At 39.6% G+C, this 26,910-nt stretch overlaps 2 protein-coding genes across 2 annotated transcripts; one reads left to right on the top strand and one right to left on the bottom strand.

The window, feature by feature from the left end:
- Positions 1-8,087: 8,087 nt before the first annotated feature.
- On the bottom strand, positions 8,088-26,776 carry LOC136424930 (FSD1-like protein). The gene is made up of 13 exons (XM_066413584.1): positions 26,602-26,776; positions 23,492-23,587; positions 22,843-22,974; positions 22,421-22,522; positions 21,778-21,800; positions 20,751-20,872; positions 20,162-20,313; positions 19,096-19,252; positions 18,674-18,789; positions 18,080-18,212; positions 12,473-12,633; positions 11,179-11,397; positions 8,088-10,430 (listed from the first exon to the last, which is right to left on the bottom strand). Exons 1-13 carry the CDS (start codon positions 26,614-26,616, stop codon positions 10,347-10,349), a joined length of 1,512 nt encoding a protein of 503 aa, XP_066269681.1. The 5' UTR covers positions 26,617-26,776; the 3' UTR covers positions 8,088-10,346.
- LOC136425803 (uncharacterized) lies at positions 13,042-16,966 on the top strand. The gene is made up of 5 exons (XM_066414746.1): positions 13,042-13,095; positions 13,360-13,413; positions 14,374-14,631; positions 15,065-15,520; positions 15,720-16,966. Exons 2-5 carry the CDS (start codon positions 13,401-13,403, stop codon positions 16,964-16,966), a joined length of 1,974 nt encoding a protein of 657 aa, XP_066270843.1. The 5' UTR covers positions 13,042-13,095; positions 13,360-13,400.
- Positions 26,777-26,910: the final 134 nt, after the last annotated feature.

Below are 26,910 nucleotides of genomic sequence, written 5' to 3'. Positions count from 1 at the left end.
AATGATTCGGACCAGAGAACACCAGCTCATCAAAGATGAAGCTATCTGTAAGCTAACCTGTCTCTGACAGATACCTTTATCCTTGCCTTGGCCTTTCTCATTAAGCCTCCATTTCACTAGGGTGGCGATCGCGCTGAGATCTCGCTGCGACCTAGATTGGATTTGTATAACCCTTGCGTTTATGATTAGAGTGTCATGCAGAATGTATAGGTTTGACTGAAAGGACAACAAAACACACAAACAGGGTAAAAAGATCCATTTCTTATCTATGAAAATCGTTAAAAGCTCTGTCAATTTTAAATCGTGGCAAGGTCACTGTACAAGTTAAATGGGGGTATAGGCTAGCGCTGGCACTGGCAGATACCTTTATCCTTGACCTGGCGTTTCTCAGGGTCAAGGCCACACAACCAGTAGATACAACAAACACGGACATGCTAAAACCATCAGAAGCAAAGTAAACTAATAGATTACGCTGTCAAGGTGAATACAGGTAAAAATAACCAAACTGTTGGTGTTAGTTAAGTCAGGTGAGCCATCACCAATTAGGGGTGATTAATCACCCTGACGGTTTGGTCCCGCTTCACCGTCCGGCAGGCAATTTGTAGACGGGTGTAGATATAAATCTACCCGCGTGGCCGGGAAGCTTTTAAACGGGCTCTGTGGAACGGCTGACGCTTCGGTATGGCTGTTTTCACGGGAGAAGGATTTGGGCGATGACAGACCATTTGGGGTGGAATTCAGGTACAGGGGTGATACTTTTGGGCCCTGGGTTTAGGAGTTTTTTTATAAATTTTTAACGAACTCGCTCAGTGCAAGGTCGTAGGGGGCCACTCATCTAAGCACTGAACTAATTCTTACTGTAGCAGCATCTCTTCACCCTAGGTCAGAAACATCAATGCTCGAGACAAGCATGACTTCACTGACCCATTAGGAGAAGCAGGGGTTACGAACGCTGCTCGGGAAATTCCCTACCCAATTTAGGCCGGAATCATTTGATCCACTCACACCGGGGCATGCCCCTACTCCTTTTCGAAAATAAATGATGAAAAAAGTATCACTTCGAAAAAAAGCACAGTGTTTCTTTTTATATCGTGCCTTTACATTCCCAATTATCGTTATTTCCTGTTTTGGAAAAAAAGTGAAGGTGCAAAGTCGATTTGACTGACAGATTTGTAACTCAAAGGCTGTTAGGGATATTGAGAATTAAAGTACGAATCCTATGAGTGGTCAGGATATAATGGCAATAATCATCTTGTTATTCATTGTTTTGGAAAACATAATATGAATGTGCAAAGTTGACTTGACTAAGAGAAACTCGAAAGCTGTTTGGGACTTTGAGATTCAAAATACGAATCTACAAGAGTGGTCAGGATACAAAGTCTGAACATTCTCAATTATCTCGTTATTTCTTGTTTTGGAAAACATAACTTGAAGGTGCAAAGTTGATCTGACTGAGAAAGTTGAAACTTACAAGCTGTTTGGGACTTTGAGGTTTAGAATACATCCAATCTACAAAGATCTACAAAGGTGCCCGGAAAGCTTTTAAATGGCTCTGTGGGACAGGTTACACTTTGGTATGGCTGTTTACACGGGCGAGAGATTTCGTCGATGACAGGCCATTTGAGGTTAGATATTAACTAGACACAAAGGTGAAGCTTTTGGGTTCCGCGTCTACGACTTATTGATGGAAAATAACACTGCAAAAAGACAGAATGCTCTCTTGGATATTATGTCCACATATTCTCCATTATGGGCGAGAGTTTTTTTTGTAATAACAGGCCATATAGAAATGGTAACCAGATACAAACTTGATGCTTTAGGTTTCGGCGATTTGGAATAAATGACGGAACGTACCACTACAGAAAAAAATGTTCTCTAAGACATCATGCCTTTACATTTTGAATTATATCGTTATTTCTACTTTTTTAGAGCATAAAGTTCGAACGATGCCAAATTGACTGAGAGATTTGAAAGTCAAAAGCTGTTAGAGACATTGTAATTTCGGTGAAATGTTTAAGATAAGGATCTATACACGTGGCCAGGAAGCTTTTAAACGGGCTTCTTGAGGCAAGTGAAATCTTAACAAGGCCCTGCCTGTACACGTGAGGGATTCGGTGATGACAGACCATTTTGGGAGGGTAACCGGGCACTATGGTAATGAGAACATACTGTTAGCTTCTGCTATTTAGGACTAATGCCAGAAACACGCTCGACACTGGAGAAAAAGGATATGTTACAAACATTCGAAATATTTTTGTAATTCTTGGTTTAGACATCTCAAATCCTTCAAGGCATTAAGAGATTAAGTTCTGTTACAGAATAAATAGTCAAGAACCTGATTTTGGCATGATAGGATCTTGTTGTAACTTTATCTACCATGGGTGGCCGGTTGTGTATATGGTGTATAAAAGAAATAAAGGATTAAGTTTCTCAAATTGGTCACCTAGGACAGCTGGGTACACTTGGGGCTGGTGAACATGAGAAACTCCACACCACTGCCGAGCACACTCCGGCGTATCTAATGCACCCACACATACGGGACCCATACACACAAGGTGTGGACGGACAGAGGGTGGGCGTTAGACCGTCCGGTACAGCGGTGCCTTTGAAAGAGCTTTACTGGCAGAATCGACCAGTGTTGCGGTGTTTCCGGGCCTGCGTAGCGTTCGCCCGTACAGACCCCATGAGCGGCGCTTGCCCCTCCCAGTCCCTTTGAGTGTTAAAACCCTGCTCCTCCTACTTTAAGTGGGGGCAGTCTCAGGTCCGCGACTGTACACAAAGTCTGGGCTCATTTAGCGGTTATCCTTTTACAACCTCAAACGGAATCTATATCGCAGTTTAATTTCCATTTTTATCTGGTCGCAATGTCTTGACTCATAGTAGCACACATTCTAACATGCTCTACATAATACATGAAGTTGGCATTTCGTTTGCACGATCAAATACATCAGTCACCCTAACCTACGTATACGCTACATAGCTGGAAAACTTTGCTTTGATGCAATTGCATAAGAAAATTTGATTTTTTTTCTTCAAATCAAGCCTGTTTGTGAACTACCCAAACTTGCTACTTTTGCCATTGTCTTCCAGATCTGTATATAGAACGACAAGTCTGCAGACAGCACGAATGGCTGGAATTGTCTGCGACATTTTGGGCGGGAAAGCTCATGGCACATCCACAGACTGTACACACTCTGGGAACGTCAGATATGCAGCAATGGTTTGAACCATTAGTGTGGAACATTGATGGAAATACGGCAATAGCATTGTTAGAATAGTTAAGTTGCAATTTGTGGAAAGAAGAGCTACCAACGAGCCTTGTCCAATTTTTGAGTTTGTATCCTTGGATTTCTAGAAAATCCCAGCGATAGAAATGTACGTTTCAGAAGAATCAAAGCAATTTATGCTTCACTGCATGGAGACATCAGAACATACAATGTACAGCAAACCTCTGGCATATTGTTTGACATATTCACCTGTGCTGAGAAGCCAGAATATTGCTACTGGTATCTAACGAATGCTACTGTTTACAAACGAACATAGGATTTGCCTATTTGGTGTAGACCTACCGGTATTTTACGAATGTTGGTGTTTGTAAATACGTCCCAGCGTGTGCCTTAACACCAACCAGTACTTAAACCATCTGGTCAGAAACGTTCCATAGAATCAGTTCAGAGAAAGAGGTCCTGCAGGAACCATAAAGTACTAGTCGCTTAAAACAGCAAATACACATGACGTTTTGCTTGTAGCTCCAATGTCACATGTGATGTCGCTTCTCTGAGTATTTAGCATGAAGAAATAACGAAATATTCTTCAGTTGACATCTTTAAGCATCGCTTGGAGTTAGATATACAGGGAAATGGTGTCGTAGCTCGCTCGATGCTATCATGATATAGGTATCATTAACCGTTTGTTTGAGTGAGAAGATGATGTGCGACGCTGAACCAATAGAAATTTGAACCATGTTTTAAAATTCTGTTTAACTCTGTCTGTCTCTTGAAGATGACTGTTTTGTCTTCATATTTCGCCATTCCTATTATTACGTTTGACCTTTGAACCGACCAAAATCTAGGATCTCTGTTTTGTCATCAGGACCACCAGCAAGTCGAAACTTGGCCCGGGAGGTCAAAGGTTGAGGTCAGGTTGTCGCTATGTGGATCTGCCCATATTCCTCCATTCATACATTCTTTCTCATCTTTGATATTTTGCCTACAACATTCACTTTGTTGTGTATTTACCGTCAGAAACAGCTGGAAAACCTCTGGACACACATGTAGGTGTGTTTCATCACTTATATAAGGGTCATTTTCCTTTCAACGCAAGTATTCTTATAAATGTTTGATCGAGAAAGAGTAAATTCTAAAAAAAAACTGACTCATTGGTATCCGCGTATGGCTATCAAAGGATGGTTTAAGGTTAAAGGTATGATAAACCTCTTGCTCCTCGCCACACAACGCTGAAATGTCCTTCAACTTGGCACTGTTTAATCTTTTGAAACCGTCTGCCAAAAGAATGCGTTTGACGTTGAAGCCACGTGAAGAGTTGTATCAATGTGCACATCAATATCTACACAATGTAAGAGACGTTTCCTTTCTAAAATGCAAAGTCAGTTTAAGATGAAATGATATCTGGAAGTGATCTTTACCAAGTCTATTCCACTGATGTCTGTGCGTGATAACGTTAAAAAGGTGCCTTGACCCTATTAGGTTTTCAAGCACACGTTGAATACTAAGTTCTCTGGTCCAGACAAACAGAGTTTGACAAGTCTTTGCCGACAAGTCCGTCGTTTGTTTTCGTCACTCGTCGCGTTGCCACTTCAGACTCAGCCACCGTGCAACAGATGGGGCAAAGATCCAGCCTGCCAAGCCGTATTCAAATCAACTCTTCTGTACCGTTTGTTGTGTCTGCCGTGTTACAGCGAAAAGGGAGATTAGTTAAACAAATAACAACATTGTTCATTGTTACCTGATAGCGGTTTACATGTACACAAGGCCGCCTTCTCTGGCGGGGTCTCCCGACACAAACACGGCTTTGTTGGCTAAGAGGCTTCGGGCGGAGGTTACCCATGCGGGAGGGGGGTGCACGGGCGGACAATGGTGGTAGACACGCAAAAATGTTACTTAGCAGGACTGGAATACTTTTTCCTAATTTAAACCCATTGTAAAGACGTTGAAGACTGTGAGAAATGGCCATACCATGAAGAAAATGCAGGTGTCGACTGTCTAAACTATCATTTTCACCACTGTTTATTCTTTTAATGATCTGTGAAGGAAATAATGAAGTAATTGTGTAAGTTACACATTAAGACAATGGTGGTAGACACGCAGAAATGTTACTTAACGCGATTTGAATACTAAGTCTTCTTCTTACTGTAGACCCACTGCACAGCAGAAGATCATTCTTAACGTTTGATGGTACATGAGAAATGGCCATGGCATGAACGTTTACTAGACAAGTGTTGACTGTTTAAACTATGATCTTTACTACTGTTTATTCTTTTAATGATCCACGAAAGAAACAATTAGGTGATTGTTGAAAATTCACAGTCAAACAAATAGTGTTAGACACGCAAACGTGTTACTTAACGAAACTGGGATACTTTTTCCTTTATACCCACCATTGTAAAGATGCTGCAGACTGAAACAAACTATCTGCCACCAAAAAATCAAGACCATAGCACGTCCAGATCAAAAGATACAAAAATGGAATTTCTGCTGCAGTATCAAGGTCACATACCAGGGGGCCCAAAATCGACCTTAAATTTTGGCTTCACAACACCCGCCCACATACCAAATATCATCGTAATCCATCAAGAGGTTCTTGAGTTATGCTGACTACAGTAGTGTGGAAACACGAACACACACACAGACACACCCTAAACTATATCTACATTTTTCATGGAGATAAAAATACCATGCCATGAAAGATACTAGGGCGTAGTCGGCATACTCTTAGTCTATCGTCTACCGGGCATTGTCAAGATATCAAACCCCTTGTGAGACAATGCAAGACAAAATGCCATTTTCAGAGTGGGCACGCAAGACATCAAAGCACACAAAAGTTGCGAAAATTATGATGTATATTCGTGATATGAATTTTTTAGTTTTCGCTTACGCAAACAGCCCGGCCGGGCCCCGGTTTGGAAATGTGAAGGCACGTTACGTCTGATGGATAGATAACTGACAAACTGATGAACACTTTAATAAAGAGCTTGGCCTCCTGGACATAAATTTGTAACATCAGAGACAACCTCGCCGCTTTGTAGTCTACACAAAATATCACACAAACACAGAAAGTTGAGATGTTCTGTCAAGTTACTGGACTGATAGGCATCTAAAATGTTTAGTCTCAAAATGGTTTCCGTGACCCATGAAAGAAAGGTCACGTACTATATGCATACCTGATTACCCAAATATTCAATTACGTCACCGTATGCCACCACAACCTACCTGTTCTGGTAACATAGTAAATGAAGCAATTCTTGTCAAAATTATCCTTACAGCATTGAGTTTAGTGTTGTCTTTGAACATATGAAAGAGGTCCCCAAATTTTGCCAAGTATTACTTTTACATGGATCAGATCCTCCCGTGTGATATTTTTGACCCGTTTCTTGGGAAGAAGACTAACAAAAATACTAATAACGATGGGAGTTGGTTCGCAAAAACGCTTGTACCTAGTCTCCATATACTTCAGTCTCCATAGCCGGCGGTTTAATACATACACATTGAACGTTGTTGTAACATCGGTTAGGTGAAAATTTACTTGTTAGCCTTTGTATTTTCTCTACCGCAACTGCAATTTGCTAAACTTATCCAAAAAGAAATGTCAACCATTTAGTACATAACCCCCTGGTTCCTCTTTGTTGAAACTTTGCGGTCTAAAGTTTTAGAGTTCACAGTTGTGTTTACTTTAGTAGCTCGACATTGCTCCTTCGTCTACCCGTCTGTCAAGGTTCGAATAAATCAAACGGAGAAGGGTTCGCCTGCCCCAGGATCTGTTTACACGGGTTCGATTCCCAAAGAAAAACGTGCGAGCTTTTGTGCGATAATGGATGGTAGAAACGGCGTCAATCCGCACTTCTACACTTCAAAAGCCGGCGTGAGAGAGAGAAAGAAAACCCAGCGACACTTTAGCGTGCAGTGTTTATTTCTATAGGGGCCCCGACGAAAAACCGGGCATCATTAGCCCTCTAGTTTAAACTGGCACTTCAAAAGATTCCTCTGCGCTTTGTCTCGGGGGAAGAATAGGAAAGAAAGTCCCTTTCATACCTATTTGCTTAGGTGAGTCGGAAGGTGAATAAGGGTACTATTATAAACACGAGTTTGAGCTGAGGAATAACAGGCCGAACCGACGCTTTGTTCTGGTACCGTCTGTATGACCTTACCCAAGGTCATGTCCGCTCCCTCAGTTAGGAGGCAGGACGACAGTTTAGAGTTTGCCTTAACTACAGTTTGTTAAATGGAAGGGACAACGTTTCTATATCACAGGTATGCATTCAATTCAAACCGACAATAGGCCAAAGGAACCAGTAGGACTAAACGGCAGTACATAACTTTTGACACAACCTTAGGTGTGTTCAGATAAACGTCACATTGTACTGCATACATGGTTTTATAAGCAAGGAAAGTACTTTTAAGCTTGTCACGTCAGTAGTGCTTAGATTGTCACGCATGCCCCATGCGCCTTATCATACCATACTCTTTCCAGATAGACACTTACTATAAGAATAGCCACTTATAATCCATATTATGACATTTGTATAGGTTGACCTGTTATCCTTTGGATTTGATCTATTTGGTTGTTAAAATGACAGTGAAAAACATGGTAGACATGTTGAGCTTTTGGCCACATTCCCTTAAAGTTATCTCGGTAAATCTTTGTCGCAATCTCCCTCCAATATATATAGCCTCCTTCGGTCAATATTGACGCTACAATACTGTGGAGCGTACCCGCTGTACGAAAGCGCCACCTATGTGTACTTCGCCAAATTGCACGCTATTTTTTTGGATAAAACTGTCGCAGAGTTTGGAACTTCTTTCCCCGTTTTAAGTTTACTTAAAAAATACAACAAGAAAACTGCAACAAAATGCCGGTCGTAACAGCTTTCTTTACTTACATGATATCGCAAATCATCTGCAACTTACAATAAAATGTATATCTATGCTTCCATATGATACAAAATCATGAAATGCTTAATATACACAAAGCGACATGAAAACAAAACTTGCCAGCCTGTGTGCAGTACAGACTAAGATTATCAAAACAATTCATATTGAAAGCAATGACACAACCAATATTCTTATTAAGTACAGGGACATTGTGTTGCATGTATTGACACATCTACACATTCACGATGCTGACCAATCAAAGAAGAACAGTGTTTATCATAATTTTTTTCCACAGACAATTCCTTGCCAAAGAATAGCATAAATTGAAGCACTATAATTTGCTGGGCACAGTAACAGGTATTCATTCTTTATCAAGCGGCAAATTTGGTAGACAAAGTCTAAAGCCCCCCTCTCACTGGACCGGCGGCACACTGGCGGCGTCTCTGCCGCCAATTGAATTGACAAAGCACTCAACAAATTTTATCAACAAAAATGAATCTTTTTCAGCTTTGTGTGTTTTGTTGTCTTTTTGGTCATACTTGTACATTTGAATGATATTTCCATTATAAAGTCTAGGGTAACACAAATCCTGAGTTTAGGATGCAGCGACGCCGCCAGCATGCCGCGGGTCCATCGAGAGGGGGGCTTTAGCTCATATTTTTCCATCAACCATCCCATTAATGTCATTATGATTGACAGTTGCCGTTGTGATATCACCATCATTGACATTTGATACAGTGATGTCATCATGATTGACAGTTGATATAGTGATGTCATAATTGACAGTTGATATAGTGATGTCATCATGATTGATAGTGACATCATAATGATTGACAGTTGATGATAGTGACATCATGACGATTGACAGTTGATATAGTGGTATCATCATTGACAGCTGATACAGTGATATCATCCTGATTGACAGTTGATAATATGATTTCATCATGATTGACAGCTTATAGAGTGACATCATCATGATTGACAGTTGCTGTTCTAGGGTGTAAGGCAGTGGAATAGTCCTGAGATGGGAGTCCTGAGCATGGCAGTCTCTTGGATTCTCAGCCTTGTAGCTAGAGCATAGGTACAAGCCTGAATAGCACCCTTGCCTGATGATAAGTACTAGCCTGAATAGCACCCTTGCCTGATGTTTAATAATAACATGAACAGCTCTGTTGCCACATGTCTAGCACTAGCCTGAAGTTCTAAACAGTATCCTTCCCACATGTGTTAGTTAAACCTATCCCATAGCTCATGCTTGCAATATCCTACATAGAGGACAAATGCTGAGCTAGAGCTTTCTTTCTCTATGAGCCTGTTAAATGCGTGTGGACATTTGAAGTTCTCAAGAATTTAACCTTCTCCCCGATGTCCACAACCAACCAATGCAGATTTGGTGCCAAAAGAGTTATCTTTAAGGTTAGCAGGCGGAGGGTTGAACCAAAAAACACTTAGTGTTCCTTAGTGTTTCTTCATTATAATCATGATTAAGGTGTAGAAGACCTAACTCATATAACCAATGGCAAATAGCCTCTATAACCCCTCGTAGTTCTGTCTTTTCATACTGCAAATATTCTACACAGTAGATAAATAACAAGACTTGAAACACAGACAACAGTAAGTTTCGACAAAAGAAATATGGGCATGCAATTAATTTACATCATCACAATTCAACTTTCACAATCTATATAAATCATTACTATAACGGCTAAATGTAAAATTGTCATTTACAGATATCAATGACAAATGCTAATAAATGTTAGAAACAAAAGTTACAAAACACATTGTTTTATGCTTGGACGGTACTGTGGAGTAAAATGAAATAAAATTGAATAATAGTGTCTTGTACAATTAAAATTACATCCTGGCTTCCACTGTTTTGTCCTGTGTATAAGTTAATGTTTGGAACACAGCAAATCACCAACATCCTTCCATTCTATTGCATTTACTATAGTTAAAAGCTGCCAGATTTTCTTTTGTTCATGATTAGCACGAGGTGGTAGCACACTTTTACGTTGGGCCTTTTCATTGACACCATTGCATGCTGGGAGAAGCAAGGCTCTGTGGGTAGCACAGAGGGAAAGTAATAACATTTTGTTTGTCCCTAAGATACCCATGGTGCACTGCATCTCCCAGCATGCAATGGGGTCTGTGAAAAGATTTATGCACTTAATTCTCACATGCAATTTTTTAAGGCTGCACTTGATTTATCTGCATGTCTAAAAACTTCGCTAAGAAACATCATTCTAGCACAGACAGTTCTGAAGAAGCCGGCGACACTTTCTTAGATTCCTGAACAGTCTTCATCTCCAAGTTACTTGGGACCTGCAGGTGAGATATGAACTAAGTGTTAGTTAAAAGTTATCACCCTACATCATTATATAGGATTTGATGTGTTTAAAGATTGGTTTGTTCCTAGATTTATTATAGAGTGAACTTGTCAATGCCACCAAGTACATCCTCACTAGATACGTGTAGCTTTAAACAATGCTTGCAGATAGATGTTCAAAGGTTAGGTGTGACAGGTCGTTCTGTGTAATATACATGTCCTAACAACCAGCTGCTACGGAGCCGTGTGCCTATGAAACTGGTGTGTTATGCCGAAGGGCAGTTATATATACTGGCTATGAAGTTATGTCAGATACATACTTTGAAACTATCTTTAGAATTAACAACATGAGCTAATGGCTTCATTAACATACAACCTTGTCTTAACTATTGAACCATCTAAAAATTGTATTCACTTCATTAACATATCTATTCAGAGTTTTGGTATAAAACCTAGTTCTACCAGAATTATCTTTCTTTAGTCACTGACGATGCGGATGCTGCCTGAAACGTCTGTCTGTTTCAAAATTTTATGCAGTTGCTTGAATAACTATTTTTGGCAAATCTTTAGAATTGCTGTTACAGGTGAACAAAAGTACAGCAACAAGTACCTTATTCCAGTTCATGGATGCCATAGCTATTTAACAAAAAATTTTTGCAGCTAGTATACCTGTACAAAACTGGTGTGTGATATGCCTAAAGGCAGTTAACCAGTTATACAAAACAAACAAACAAACAAACAAACCTGTAGTCCAGTCTGTACAGTGAGCCCGCCGCACCAGGTCATGAAGGCAGGGAGAACAGGCTGCTGGAACTTGGCCTTGAACTGGTGCAGGAGCTGCTTGGTCTCCGCGTCGTGGAAGGACAGGACCAGGTTGTCATAGTCCAGGTAAACGCCTATTCTCTCTGGGATCGGGACGTCAAGCTGTTTAGACTTGTTGTTGTGCTTTGCTGACATGGTGTTCTGTTACAGTAGAAAAAGGACAATACTCATGAGTGCAGTTCTTATGCAGTCCACCGTGTGGTGCTGTTGACTGGACTTGACTTGTTCAAAAGAATCAATTTATTGGTAATACTGCATGGTCTCTATAAGAAAACTTCTATTTTGTTTTGGTTATGCGATTAGGTAGCAGGTGAAGGTTATGATATGTTGGACACTAGATCTTGTTGTATGCTTTGCATGTATATGTTTAGGGTAATTGTAACTAAACACACCACTACCAGAAGACTAGCCCACTACTGTAGTGATTGCACAAAGTTGTGTGGCCCATGTATGGTGCAGGGAGGACTTAAACCTTCTCCTTGCTACCTAACCATGTAACTAATACAAATTTTGTGCCAAAAGGTTACTTCAGTAGGGAGAGGGTTAACTTAGCTTAAACTTTTTGCAATGTTAAGATATTCCATGCTGAATGAAGATACCCTTTAATACCAGTCCGCAGTAGCAAGCTTAAGCTGCGTATGTTGTGCATATACGAAAATACATGCCATATACATTGTATCAGAATAACTGTTGTGCAATGAAATGATCTTTTTGAAACTTACCATCATGATGGATTGTACATGTATGTTGTATCCGAGAATAATTTCATCAGGCTGGTAGAATATAGGATATTAGAGATTCTTTTTACACAACCAGGTAATCTAACCTGCTGACGTTTCTATGTCTATCAGACACCTTCTTCAGAGAGGATAACAGACGTACCCGTTGGATTAAGGAAGCCGTCTGAATACGGAAGACAACACCAGTGATGAACCGGGACGAGGGGGGATACAAGCTTAGCCACATTTGGGACAGTGTTCTCACCGCAAAAGCGCCACCTACATCGGCTACTTATAGCGGTGAGAAGCAGTACTCCAGTCAGAAGCTCTGAAGAAGGTGTCTGATATACACCGAAACGTTAGCAGGTGAGAGTACATGGTTGTGTAAAAAGAATCTCCTATATATCCTGTATGTTGTATCCTTTTACCTTTTTCTGCTGCCTTTAAGTTTGACCAATGCAAATTTGCAGGTAAAAGGAAGGTTAAGACAGACCTACCTGTAGCCAGTTGTTGACATGTAGGCACCAGGACGTGTTGGTTTTCCCCAGCTGATCAAACTTGCCCAGGTTTCTGTAGGCCACTCCCAGGGTGAAAGACTTACATTCGGGCTGGGCTGTCACCTCCCAGTAATGCTGTCCCTCCTCTAACGTCACATCAGCTGAAATAAACAAACAAACAAACAAATAAACACTCAGGCTGAGCTGTCACCTCCCAGTAATGCTGTCCTTCACCTGACAGGTGATCTGTGACCTTCTGACCTCAAGGAATGTTCTGGTTTACAGGTGCATTCATACAGGTGTAATGGACTATGCACAGGTATTCAGAAAGGTTGTTTATCATTGGTACAGAATTTTTGCTCAAAGATCTTGGTTACAAAACATGACTCTTCAATGACTTCCTTCACTCTCTTGTGAATAAGCCAGGTTATCATTTTAATTTTAGAAAACGCATTCATGAAAGCTCTGTAGCCAGAAAAACAAGAAGAGTAAACAACAGTGACCAATGAGAAAGGCTGTAACAAGTGTCACCAACTGTTCAAATGAACCTTGACCTGGAGCCAGAGATGCCGCCATGTTTTTGGGCAGGCACTTAAGAAAACAGTTCTTTGTCTTGAGGAAAGGTATTAGCTTATCAGTGATATGTTATCAGCTGGTGTTAGTATGTCAGAAAACACAACTAGAATCTTTGAATAGAGATCTAGAGTTGTTAAACTGGATTTTGTTCTGTGACTTTCAAAATCTGAATTTTGGGTTCACTTCAAGGTGTACGTAGTACAGTGTAATGTTTGCTCTTTCCCGATATGTCTGAGCTGCATTTGCTGTTAATACTTTGCTCTGCCTAACAGTAAACATTGTGATGTCAAATATGCTATTTGTTTTTTCAGAGAAGCGTATTACTAAGCTTTGAATGTGAGTGGTTTGCAACATGTCTAAACAAGGTGAGATCATCATACGTAAACTAAGGATATTTCAATAGGTCGAGTCTAAATTTTTGTCATTCGACTTAACATGTATGTGTTACTATGCTGTTCTAGCCCAATTGTTCGGGTTGCTAGGCTGGCAGGCCTGGTAATATGTAAATCACTGTGCCACAAAGCATTATCAATTTACAAATCCCTCTACAAAAAAACTCCACTGGACGTATGCTAAGAGTACACTGAGAGTCTTAACAGACGAGTTATTGTTCACATTTGTTCACATTTAACATCATATCATTCAATCATTGCACTATTGTCTTCACTTTCCTTTTGACAACAACAATGATCATTTACTGTGCTAATATTCAAAGACAATAGTCATGACAATAGTTTGTGGGTCATTCTACTTTGGAGACTTACGTAGCCATGCATGAAAAGGGAGAACTCTTTTTGCATTGCTAAGAATGGTTGTCATATTTTCTACATGGTCAGCTTAAAATATGTTTCACAACAGTGAGCAGATTATTATTGGAATGAGCAGAGCACTTTGGACTAATGCTTCTGACCGTTTACAGCGTAGAGGTACATATCCAATATTTTGTGAAATACTTCTCTGATACACAACGGATCATAATACATGTAACCCCCAGCGGGGGTCTTCACGCTTCGTTGAAAATGAAAAAAATCTCAAGATTTATTCTGAAAATCTTAAGATTTTGTGATGAATCTGAGACTTTATGAGACAATCTTGAGACTTTATGGGATAAACTTGAGATTTTATGAGACAATCTTGAGATTTTATGAGACAATCTTGAGATCTCTAAAAAGGTCTCAAGATTTCTCCAGATTCTCGAGAAGCAATGAAAAAATCTTGAGATGCTTTGAAACCACCTTGGAAAAAACTTGAGACCTTTTCAAAGATCTCATTCCAATAATAATCTGCTCGCTGTTTCACTATATATTCTGTGCGTTTCCATGCAGGTGTTGGGAGGTATTATTGCTTCATAAAGAACAAGGTGAGCTCAGACTGGAAGGACCTGGCTTGGTGTCTTGGGTTTGAGACACCAGACATAGACAACATTGATGGCAAACATCGGGATGACAAGTCTCGCTGTATGGACCTACTGCAGCAATGGTACAAGCAGAAGGGAAACGCTGCCACCATACATGTGCTGATCAAGGCCCTACAAGATGCACAGCTACAACATGTTGTGGACAGTCTGAAGGACCAATATCCTGGTAACTATGTATTATATAAATATATGAGCCTTTGATGAACAATTATACCAACTATACCAGAGAGTTAACTATGGTTTTGTTAAAAAAACAAAGTCAGGCAATATTCTAGTTCAAACACTCCTGATATTTCTCTTCTATAAATGGTCATGTCATTAATTTTGGACCATTCCATTTTTCATCTGACAGCTGGGACTGTCTATGTGATATGAGATAAGAGTGAAGTGTAGAAGTTGTGTAACATTTTCATTAGATACTTCAAATTCATGACATCATTTCAGGTAAAATCTGAATTTACCTGAGGTACCTTTCTTAACAAAGTTGAATGAAAAACCAAAGATTACGATTATTGAAGATGCATGATAATTTATACATTAATCAACATTTTAGTTTAGTGGTTTTAATACAAACATTGTTCCATTGTGTCCACCTCCAGAACTACACTGTCAAGATCCAGTCTTTCCTGTGCGCCTACAGCTAGGCCTGGCGAAACAAACCTCTGTCCAGGGGCAGGCCGGGGACATCAGGAAAGAATACAGGCAACAAATCAGAGAACGAATCCTGGAACTTGAGCGTGGTCTGTTTACAGTAGAGGTGCTCAATGACCCAGTACGCTACAGAAAAGTACGAAAACTCTTTAAGAAGCACAAGGCTCTGTTGAAGAGAGCCCTGAAGGGATCTATCATCCTCCTCCTGACGTTTCTGCGCCAGACTGATGTGGACAGGTTCTACCACAACCACTACAGGGAGGGGGAGGGAACCCTGTCTCAACAACTCTCACACATCCTCATCTCAGATGAACTACAGGACAAGGTCAAGGGCGCACAGCTGATCGTGAGGCTTCAGGTGAAGCATGAAGACTACGTGCAAGTGCGAGACAGACTGGGGCAAGGTATGAAATATTGTACATTATGTCTTGTTTGTCAAATAGATGACTTCATTTAAAGGGAACTGCAAGCATTTGCCAATAATGATGCATTTTAGCACAAAAACTGCAACATAACAGAAACCAAAAAGAAAAGTAATAAAACATAGATTAATTCACATGTATCTGATACTTTGGTACTAACTCCATCATTCCTAATGAACAGGACTGAACCGTACCACTTCTGTCGACAACCTGCTGACCCTGCCACCCCCCAGCAGACATGTGGACCGTTCCAGCCTGAGCGGCCTAGATCTGGCCGTGATGTACCAGCCCTTTACAGATAGAATTGATAACATCACCATGCTGTACAGACAAGTACAGACAGCCGTTCAAACATCAAAACAAGCGATGAGAGTTCAGCTTCAGACATTGCAAGGGCAGGTGCACACAGGCAGGCAGGGGGTAGATGCCATGATGAAGGAGGTAAAGATGCTGAAAGAGGAAAAGGAGAAAGCAGAGAAAATCCTCCTAGAAAAGAACGAGAAAATCCAGGAGCTTCAGGAGGCCAACAAGAGCATGGAGGCCAGAATCGAGGAGCTGCTAACTTCCAAGCAACCGATGGAGAGTGGAAGTCAGCAAAAAGATCCGCCACAACCCAAGTCAGACGAACATTCCATGGACATGTCGGAAGCAACAAATACAGGACAAGTCAAACAGTCAGTGGTTCAATCCCAAGGGAAAGATACAGGTGCAGATGTCAAGTTCATGAGGGTAGGACGACCATGGGTGAGGAAAGTCAGCTTTGGGGAAAAGGGATCAGGTAGTGGGAAGTTTAACTTTCCTAGCGGAGTAGCAGTCTCGCAGGACAATGAGATTTATATTGCTGATTGTCACAATTGCAGAATCCAGGTGTTCACAATGGATGGTGTTTATATTAGACAGTTCACAACAACTCCTCCGGGGGAATCTAGTGAAAAGTTTAACCCAGAGGATGTTGCTGTAGATAGAAATGGCAACTTGTGGGTGGTGACCTCTAATCATGTAGTGCAGTATTCCAGACAAGGCACCTGTTTGCCAATGGCCAAACGAGATATTCCAGGTTTTGGCATAGCTAGTTCTATGTTAACAGAACAGGTGATTGTTACAGGTTATCATAATCAAAAGAAATATGGTCAACTTTGGGTGTTAAACCTAGATGGTTCTGAGGTGGGCGTATATGGTTCAGGTCATAGGTCACCAAAGCCTTGGAGGCCATGTTATGTCACTGTGGATGGGGAGGGTAACATTCTAGTCATAGCCTGGGTGCCAGACCACCGCGCTCCTGGCGCTAATCCTTCGGCCGGGGAAGCAACTCGCGCCGCCGCCACAGACAGCACACGGCCCACTAATTATCTCTCGCGCGGGGCCAGGGCTGCATCTGTCTTTCGGAAGGGACGTAAAATGGGGGTCCCAGGGTTCGAGAAGGTCTAGCGCGATAGATATCAGGGTTCGGCTGCCAAAGCGCCCGGGTGCCAACTCTATCCCTACTACCAGGTCTTCCCCGGCCAAAAAGGCTTATCATCGCATCGCGCGAAAGGTCTGGTATCCAGGCTACTGTTTCCATGTCTTGGACAGAGAAGGGAACTTCAAGTTCAAGTTAGGGAGTGAGGGATCTGCTGAAAATCAGTTTAAATATCCTCAGGGTATTTGTGTTGATGGGAGGGGTAACATCATTGTGGCTGACAGTGGAAATCACTGTGTGAAAATGTTTGACAGTCAGGGAACATTTTTGTGTTACATTGCAACTGGAATGGTGAGTCCCTGGGGTGTTGCTGTGTCACCAGGTGGAAATGTGGTGGTGACTGAGAATCACACTGTATCAGTGTGGACACAGCATTAGTGCTGTACCATACAGGAGAAAGATCCTCCACTGAGTTGCTATACACAATTAATAGTTTTGTTCACAGGGCTCTTGTCAGTGTGCATCATTCCATCAAATATGTTGCTGTTGATTACATAATTAAAGCTCAATTGTTGTACTCATTTTTCTTGCATGATCCTCATCAGACAAATAGTCTTATTTGTAACTTATGGTACAGTCAACAAGGTTAGAACTATACCTTACTAAAAGACACACCAGAACAAGGGTGTAAATTTGCATAAAAAATTGAGAGGATTGAAGAAAATCTATAGGTGAAGAAAACTCTGTGGCTGTTAATTTGTTTCCTACAGTTTAAAGTAAGATTGGCAAAATTGATTGAGTGTCATTCTCACATTATCATTATAAGTGATTGTATTAATAATAGTTCAACTAGAAGATAGCAAAATATATAACCTGACCCAGAATACCAAATGTTAAATGCATGATACTATTAGTATTGTACAGCACTGTACATCAGCAAGTTGACTTTACAATAAAATTGAATTGAATAAAATTTAATGACCAAATCAACCTTTAATCCGCCTTTCCACTGGTTTGGCCCCTAACTATAACTAGGCCCCATTATCCACTTACAGCAAGAGATTGTGTACCACAGGCCTGCTAATGTTACAACTGTACAGTTTAAGCTTTAAACTTTGAAGACAGTAACCACTTCCACCTACCCAGTACTGTGTAAGACTCGCCCGTGAAGCGGTCTCCCCTTTTGCTCGCCGAGGCAGGCCGCTTCGCAGGGGACTTAGCAGGGGAGGCCGGCCGCACGGTCTTCGCTGGAGACCCCGGTCTACTACCTCTTCCCTGGAAAAACGCATATAACAGCTTTTATACTGTCCTATATTCTTAACAATACAACAATCATCACAAGGTTAGTCCACTTTGGGAAATTCTGGTTATAGATGATGACAAACATGGAAGAAAAATCATTCATGGGGTTGGGAAAATAACAGTGCTAATTAAGAGACCATCACTTTATTTATCTTTTTCAAGAATGATAGAGTGAGGCCGCTCTTTTTATACCTTAAAGTTGGCTGTACCCCCCTGTGCAGGGCATTCTCTGTTAATTACCTAATCAGTGTTAAGGGTCTCAAGTATCACGTACGTCATAATATTTCTGACATTCAGAAAATATTATAGTACTGTACATCCTCTAACAGTTATGTGACATCTAAACTACCCGGCTAGTATAAGCTGCTTAATATGTTTCAAAATTGACTCTATTATCGTACTCCATATGACCCTTGCCCTTGTAGCAGCCTGACCTTGGTTTCCTGCAGTTGACCTTTGCCCCCCATGGCATCCCACTCCACAGAGGAGCCATCTTCTGTGACCTTGAGGTTAGCGTGGCAGGACGTCTGGTCAAGTTTGAAGTTCAAGGCTAAGGAAAACAACAACAGAAAAAGTTTTAATAAATTTATACTTGCAGTTCAAACAGATATTGATAAATTCTAATTAGTATATCAACTTTTAGACTTGCACATCTTTAACTCTGACAAAATGTAACTATGAAAGCTGAAGAGCGAAGAGCACAATGCTCCGCCAAGACATTCAATCTCCAGATGAGTTTGATTTGATTATTTTGTGAAGAAGCAAAGGAACAAACACACCCGGCCATTTGTATCTAAACCTGAAGGAGTGTTCTTTTAGTGAAGATGTAAGCTTCTACATTGAAGCACTTTTTCACCTTTTGTCTCTAACGTGACCACATCACTGTAGTCTCCTGCCACAGCCTTGTTACAGGCTCGAGCTCGAAGCTGGACATACTTCTGGTTAAAGGCAAGACCAAGTATCGTGTAGAAGGGCTCCTCTATGTCTTCTATTACCTGCCACCCATTTTCCACCTAAGAAAAACAACAAATTGCTAGTCAAAGTCATTTCACACAGCAGGAAATATTACTAACATCTCTTCCACAAAAAATAAAGGTCTTAGAAAAGTTACTGCTTACATGCATAACAAACAAGAATTGCATTTTTAAAATCTTAAAGGCACCCAGAGCATTTTATGAGGCTTGAAAACTGGAAACACTATAGCTGTTGAAATTGACATTTAATGACCCTGTTTACCACATTTGCATGCGGATTTCTTATCAAAAGTGCTCAAAAGCAGCACAAACATAAGCTACATGGTGATCTTTTAGTTTCACGCGCCTAGTGTAAATATAGACTGATACCATAGCCCCGCCCATCTCCGTCAAAAGTAGAAATGCAAAATTAAAGCATAAAAATGCAAATATTTGACGGACATGCAGTCACTCTCTCACTGGTCGAACCACTAATTGTGATGGACAGTCAGGATCAGTCTATTAGGGCTTAGATTTTCTATCAGTTCTCATCACACAATGACATCGTATCTTTGCTCCTTTAATGTCGATGTGTAATGGTATAGTGTTATTGAAACTTACTATGTGTAGGAATGACTAGAAATTGGAGTTTCTTTATTCCAGTTTCAAGCCTCATAAAATGCTCTGGATGCCTTTAACAAGTGAATGCCTTCAACCAGAGCTAGTTTAGACATATATGTGTATATGTCTGGAAACCCAGAAACTGAGTGTCATGACCAAGGGGCCTTTACCTTTGCCCTCCCACCGGTGGCTGCTGTGTCTGTCTGCCTGTACTCCAGTAGCTAGAAAGTGGTCAACCCTAATGTCATGACCTCTCAACTTTGCCCTCCCACCTATGGCTACTGTAATCACATGACCACTAACCTTTGCCCTCCCACCCCTGGCTGCTGTAACCCCATGACCTCTTACCTTTGCCCTCCCACCAGTGGCTGCTGTGTCTGTCTGCCTGTACTCCAGTAAGAAGTGGTCCACCCTGCTCCCCTCAGGAACTCTCCACACAACTGTTACTGTGTTGTCTTCCACCCGACAGGCTTCTACATCAATTTCAGGTGTTGCAGGGGCTGGGAAGAAAGACATTACAAGTTGAGGCACAATTGTAAGATGTTCTAACGAAAACTGTATTTCACTCAAGTTTTTGGTTACAGAAAGCTATCATCACATTGGTTCTAAACATTTATTTTTTCTGTGTGCTAACGCAAAGCCAATTAAGAAGTAACTTTCAATTGATACACTCAGGCAAAATGATACTGTGTATATCATCATTAGGCAGCTGTATGTTCACCACACAACTCATGCAGGCTTTTGATCAGCAACTGTATTATACATGTGTGTATTATCAATTGTTCAAAATCAAAATCTTCAAAACTACACTTACTATCCTATCCCTTTCACTGCTATTAGTTGAATTGTTGCTATATTCTGGAAAGAATACAGGCAACACCACAACCACATAACTACAAATCTATAAATAACAACTTGAAGTCAATTCAAAACATACCCGGTAGAAAATCTAGTTTTCTCAGAGCCTCTTTCTCCTCTGTGAAGTCAGCAACCAGGTGGGACATGTTGTCGGTGACCTTGGGTTTCAAGGTCAGTCGGAAGGCAGGGGACATGGTCACTCTGTAGCAGTAGTTAGGAAAAAAAGGATCAACCAGAACACTTAACTCAAATGAGCTGTTTGTAAATGTTAGGGCCCTATCACACTTGTGTGTATATTCAAGTGCGTATGAGGTGCACATTAACAATTTTTTTCATTAAGTAAAGTTTGCGGGGAAGAAGCTGTTTTCTACTTTGACCCACCGTAGTGCAGCCTAGTTATCAAAGCACAGAAATGACTTCTTCGGCTGCAAACTTAAAACTAAACCAAAAACATGTCAATACGCAACTCATGCGGACTTGTATATACGCTCGAGTGTGAAGGGGGCTTTAGAGAACACAATCTTGGTCTTATGGATCATTTTCACACCACACACCTGATAGAAGAGCTTATGATAAAGATAATAATTACATTTGCTACATCCCACTACATCCCACTAATTCAGATTTGACTTCCAGCACCTTGAATTGTTAATATTTGTACAATGTACATCAAGTCTTGTGAACAACAAGCCACACATTAAAGTATGATAACTGTTAATGTTATAGACAAAGGAGACAACACACAAAACCACCACAACAAGGACACAACAACACAACGACAACAGTCACAAAGTTCTTAGGGCACAAAATATCATGATAATTAATACATATGATGATCATTAAACCTTTGATTTGATGAGAAAAAAATTGAAATTTTAGTTGTAATAGCAAACTCTCTAAGCTTTAATTATGTAAGTCAAACAAATTTTGAACAATGGGTATTATCAAAGTTAAGTCAGCAATTCTTGCATGCTGGTTCTATTTGCCTACTACGGTATGATACGCAAAGATTTCAAATTAGATATTTCATGCCCTAAATCTAGTGTTAGAGTTAATATGTTATAGTATGTAATATATCACACTGAAAGGCATGCAGACTTATTTACCTATCCTTGATGCGTTTTGCGGCCTGTTGGGGGATGTTAGGAGGACACGAGAAGACAAGAATCGTCAGGGTACATGCATCATGGGAACATGCAACATTCTCAGCAACATGCAGTCATCAACAGGTTAATATGGTAGCTGGCTTTATGCACAGACACATACATAGACTGCAATAGGATGACATTGACACATTGAAGATACAAATTTGTTAAGATCATTGCATTACAATGTATGTACGAGTACAAAGTATCACACAGTGTAGTAGCACACTACTTCTAAGTTGTACTATAATCATTATGGTAAATACAAAGAGATCCAGCTTTTGAAAGTTTTAATAAATTTCTCTGAAATTAGTATCATGAAATAATCTTAAAAAGAAAGGCATTTGCTTTTGTTACATTATCTTATAGCTATAGATTGCTGCATGACACAAAGATTTTTATATCTGATCTTTACAAACTTGACCTGGAATATCCAGTTGAACATGAAAACAAAGTCTGGGGAGAAAATCTGTACAAATTTTAGGAAGCTCTCTGTTTTCATATTAAACTATTGTAATTATTACATAGTTTTTAAAGATATCAAAGAACCAACAAAATAACTGTGAAGCCTAGTGGTATGCAATTGCAAGTATTTCCCCTGTACCTGACTGAAGGCATCTGGGTCTGTCTCTTGTAGTGCGTCAGCTGCCATGTCCATCAGCTGAGTGGAGTTGTCTAGGGCCATCTGACAGGCCTGCATGTCTGTCTACATAGTTTTACATACATACAAACAACATAATTAATGCACAAGTCTTTATGTACAGGAGAAAGAAGGGAGACATATTTTCTTTGTCTTCTTTTTTTTTGCCATAAATATATCTACTGTTGCAGCTTTTCTCATATTGTACCGTAGTTGTACTGTACCACATATTGAGCTTAACAGTTTGGATTAATTAAGTTTGTACTCGTGCATCATAAACGGTCTTCATCAGAAATTATCCATAAAGCATGTGATGTATGGCCTCATCTATAGGAGAATATGATCAATCTATCTTATAGTATATAGTAATAGTATCAATCAGATACCTCTACAGTCATCATCTTCCTCTGTTGTTCTTCCTCTATCTTTGCCGTCATGGCGTCTCTCATCTCGTTCATCACAGCATACAGCTGGTCAAACTCCTCCTGCAGGTCTGACTTCGCCTGGGCACCATTTTCCTGGAAAATACATACAATACAGGTTTTATCTTCCTGGAAAATACATTAACAGTTTTTATCTTCCTGGAAAAATATGACCAGCTTTCATTTTCCTAAAAAATACAAGAACAGTTTTCATCTCCTTGGAAAATACAAGAACAGTTTTATCTTGCTGAGGAACAGTTAACAGATTAAGTGTCCCAAAAGTAGTATACTCTCAGTTTGATGATATGCTATTTTGATATGAGGAATCACACTCACAGAGACGAAACAAAAAAAATATACATATAGATTAAGTAGTTAAAGACCTATTATTGAAAAGATTGGACATAAACCAAACAGGGACACTAGTTCAGCACTAAGGACAGGTACTAATTACATTCACTGTATCACAAAGGAACTTTATAGCCAAATCATGTACAACATTTTCTTTCACACTCAATGTTCACTTCAGCACTAAGGACAAGGATAACATCCAAACAAAACTGTTTCAGCACCAAGGACAGGTCCATACTAGTAATTAAACAACAAATCATACCTCTACTTTCTCAGCGATTTCTTCCAGGATCTCCACAAAGCTCTGGATCTCTTCACTCTTGGCAGCCAAGGTGGTGACAATTCTACTTAAGGCTTCCTGTGATTCAAGATGTAGTGCAGACAATTCAGACAATTCCTTATACTATATATATATAAAATGAATAGTCTTCAAGCTTACTGTTATGGACAAAGAAGTTGAACTTAACTAAACCATTCAACTTTATCATAGAGCCATTTACCAACACTGATGAACTTTTATGCTGAGAATTAGTAAAGATTCAAGTATATACTGATTCAACTTCAAGTTTGACAGATTTTTCTATACTAACACTAATTCCCTGTTTTATATCAAACTTGATATACCAACTATGCAGCCATGCACTGCTCATTCACATATATATTTCGGTTAAAAAGATTTGCTTGCTTAAAATATGTAACTTAAATTTGCAACAACTTCCAGAGAAAAGGCTGTGCGTGATTTAATTCCTGAAGGATTGAATCTGATCTACTTGCACAGCCATAACATAATTTGCAATGGGACATTGAGTAACCAATGTCTGGCACAAGACTGGTCTCAGGTCAAGACGTGTGTCCCTGTGAAATTAAAGACATGATCTGAAACTATTATATCGGACATCTGAAATATTACTGGCACACTACACTTTTATCAATGAGTATTGATGCCTTTTTTTTAGTAACAAACACAATCAAATAACATAGGTTAACCAAAATGTTGGTATATATCACTATCTTAGTGTGTTTGCTTTGTTATTAAGGATACACAAACCTTAGTCTATTATCAGAATGATTTAACTACATGTATCTTTGAAATTAGAAAGATTAATGAATGAATGAATGAAAGGCCTTTCTTGTGCATTCATGCCCCGAGGGGCATGAATGTGATTAATATGACTACCCTGTTGACCAGGGCTTATCTTTTACAAGTTATCAATCACGATCGTCCATTTTGTCTATGTCTTTTCCCAAAAGTATACAGAAACAGGGGCCGAGCCGAGACTTATGCATTATTACACAGACTGATCAAACTGCTGGCATTTGGGCCAGGGAAATACATTAAGTTGTTTCTCATTAAGTCATTATTTTCAAATTTTATGATCAAATTTGTACCTTTCCTTGCTTAAACAATTTATAAGTTGTAAATTGTTTTAACTGTAAATTACAGTATGATTCTTCCTTGTCATTAAGTACAAAAACAAACAATATGTAAGGATGAAATACTTGCTTAAGATATCAACTGAAAACAAAATTACAATTATCTATGCCTAGACTATGCATGTAAAGGGTTTTGATGTCAAGACTGAGTTATACCTTCAAATCCAATTGTTTCATCCAAGCATTAACCGAACAAATCCTCCGTGAAATGGTCCACACAATTACTGCTGATTGAAATAGCAGGTAAAACCACTGGGGAATGACTGGATGGCACAGAGGACGGCTTATCTAATCAACATGACTCCATTAAGATGGATTCTGTCTGTAAGGTATTTGTGCATGAATGACAGATGGGTCTTTAATAAGCTTGAAGAGTACATGTTCGTGTAAGCCTGTTTTGACTGTTAGTTTGTGTATGTACAAGTAAGCCCTAACAGATAGGGACAGGTATTGGACTTTAGAATGATGGAATGATGTTGAATAATTTAGATGAAAAATACATATTCATACACATGGTCTGAAATGCCTTTTTTTCTTCTTTTCTTTGTATGTGATTCATAGTACTACCAAGTCTATAACCATTACCTTTTTAGCTTGCTAAATTGGAAGTTGCTTATTACTATTATTTCATTCCTTTTATTTGCAATCTCAAAAATTCTGTTGCCAAAATGTTGCATGTTGCAGCTTTTTTAGCTTTTTATGTAAGTCTTTTCTTTCACAAAAAATTATAAGGCCAAATTAAGGCATGGACAAAATAAACCTGTCAATAAAATATTTTTGCCATGGCACTATTGACAGGATGTTCCTGTCACTTCGATCTGTCAATTAGAATTCTTTTGGCATGATTCTTTGATTCAACTAATGTTTACAGATTTAACAGTGTTTCTTTGCTTCTTGTCAATAAGACTTTTTGGCACAATTGACAGGATGTTCAATTATATTCTACTACGTAGACTAAGGACCCAGACCCTGTAATGTTGCACAATTCGCTCATTCTCATTCAAATGTACACATGTTGTAACTTCCTTAACCATTTGAAGAAAGATATTCCTGACATTAAGACTTGCCACATATAAGGTGCAAAACTGGCATTTTTATGACGACTGAAAAATTTTCTGGCTTTTAAAAACAACAGTTTGGCACCTTATATATATCAGGCAAATCTTATTGTCAGGAACGTCTTACTTCAAAGGATAACGGAAGTTACAAAATGTGTAAATTTAAAAGAGAACGAGCGAATTGTGATCAGGATGGAGTAAAATCCCCCGGGGCTCCATATGTGATCTGTTCTACCTCAGCAGCAGTTTACAAGGTCAGGCTGAAGCTGTGACGAGAGACACATATTCTGTGGACTGACTTTGAGTTTGTGTCAATCACATTTTGTTTGCCAGCAATTTGACATCATGTTAAGACCTCGATAGGGAACTATTCTATTACATAGCATTGCAATTATACACAATCTAACAATATATACAGCAATTCATTTAACTGTAATTACCAAATTGATGGGCTGCATTCAAAATACCTACCAACCAATTAAGCGTTGCCATGCACATTTCGACAGAAACAAGCTGTGCAAAAAGTGGCAATGCAAGTTATATGTGCATGATACACATATGAACTGAGCACACTGGACACTTTATCATCACTTTATGTTGATGTAGATCACTGAAAAATCGAGATTTTTGCAAAGGCTGTTATTGTTAAAATGAAAATATCAGCAACCAAGTATTGTAGTTCTAGTTAAAGGCATAACTAGACAATCAGACCATGGTCATCATAGGAAGTTGCGTAGTACTATATTAGTCTTTGTAAAGCACATGATATTCCCATTATTTTATAACGGCAGATCTCCCTATGTTGTCTTGTGCACCTGTCAAACGCCAACGTTACGATAAAAAAAGCCACAACAAATCAAAATAACTACAAAACGCTTACCTTCTGGGCCTCCATATTGTAAATGTCAACTGGAAAAACTCTTTGGAAGTTTCTCTGATCTTTGCTTCCGGGCTTTGCGCCAAATCTAACGATAAACGGCTAATTTTTCTCCGAAGCTAATATTACAGCAGACTATTTCCACCATCTTTGATGACGTCAAAGAGACGGGCTCATTTGAATAAAGGTAAGATAGTGAAAAATATAAAGTCTTAAATATTAAAGCAAATTATTATTTATTTAACCTTTTTAGCAACTATTGTTCTACATTTAACGGTTACTTTGATATAAATGTTTCATAACAATTTCATG

Source organism: Branchiostoma lanceolatum, chromosome 19 (genome assembly GCF_035083965.1).
Source record: "Branchiostoma lanceolatum isolate klBraLanc5 chromosome 19, klBraLanc5.hap2, whole genome shotgun sequence".
Taxonomy (NCBI): Eukaryota; Metazoa; Chordata; class Leptocardii; order Amphioxiformes; family Branchiostomatidae; genus Branchiostoma; species Branchiostoma lanceolatum.
The sequence above is the reverse complement of the archived record's forward strand: the minus strand, read 5'-3'. Positions and strand labels throughout refer to the sequence as shown.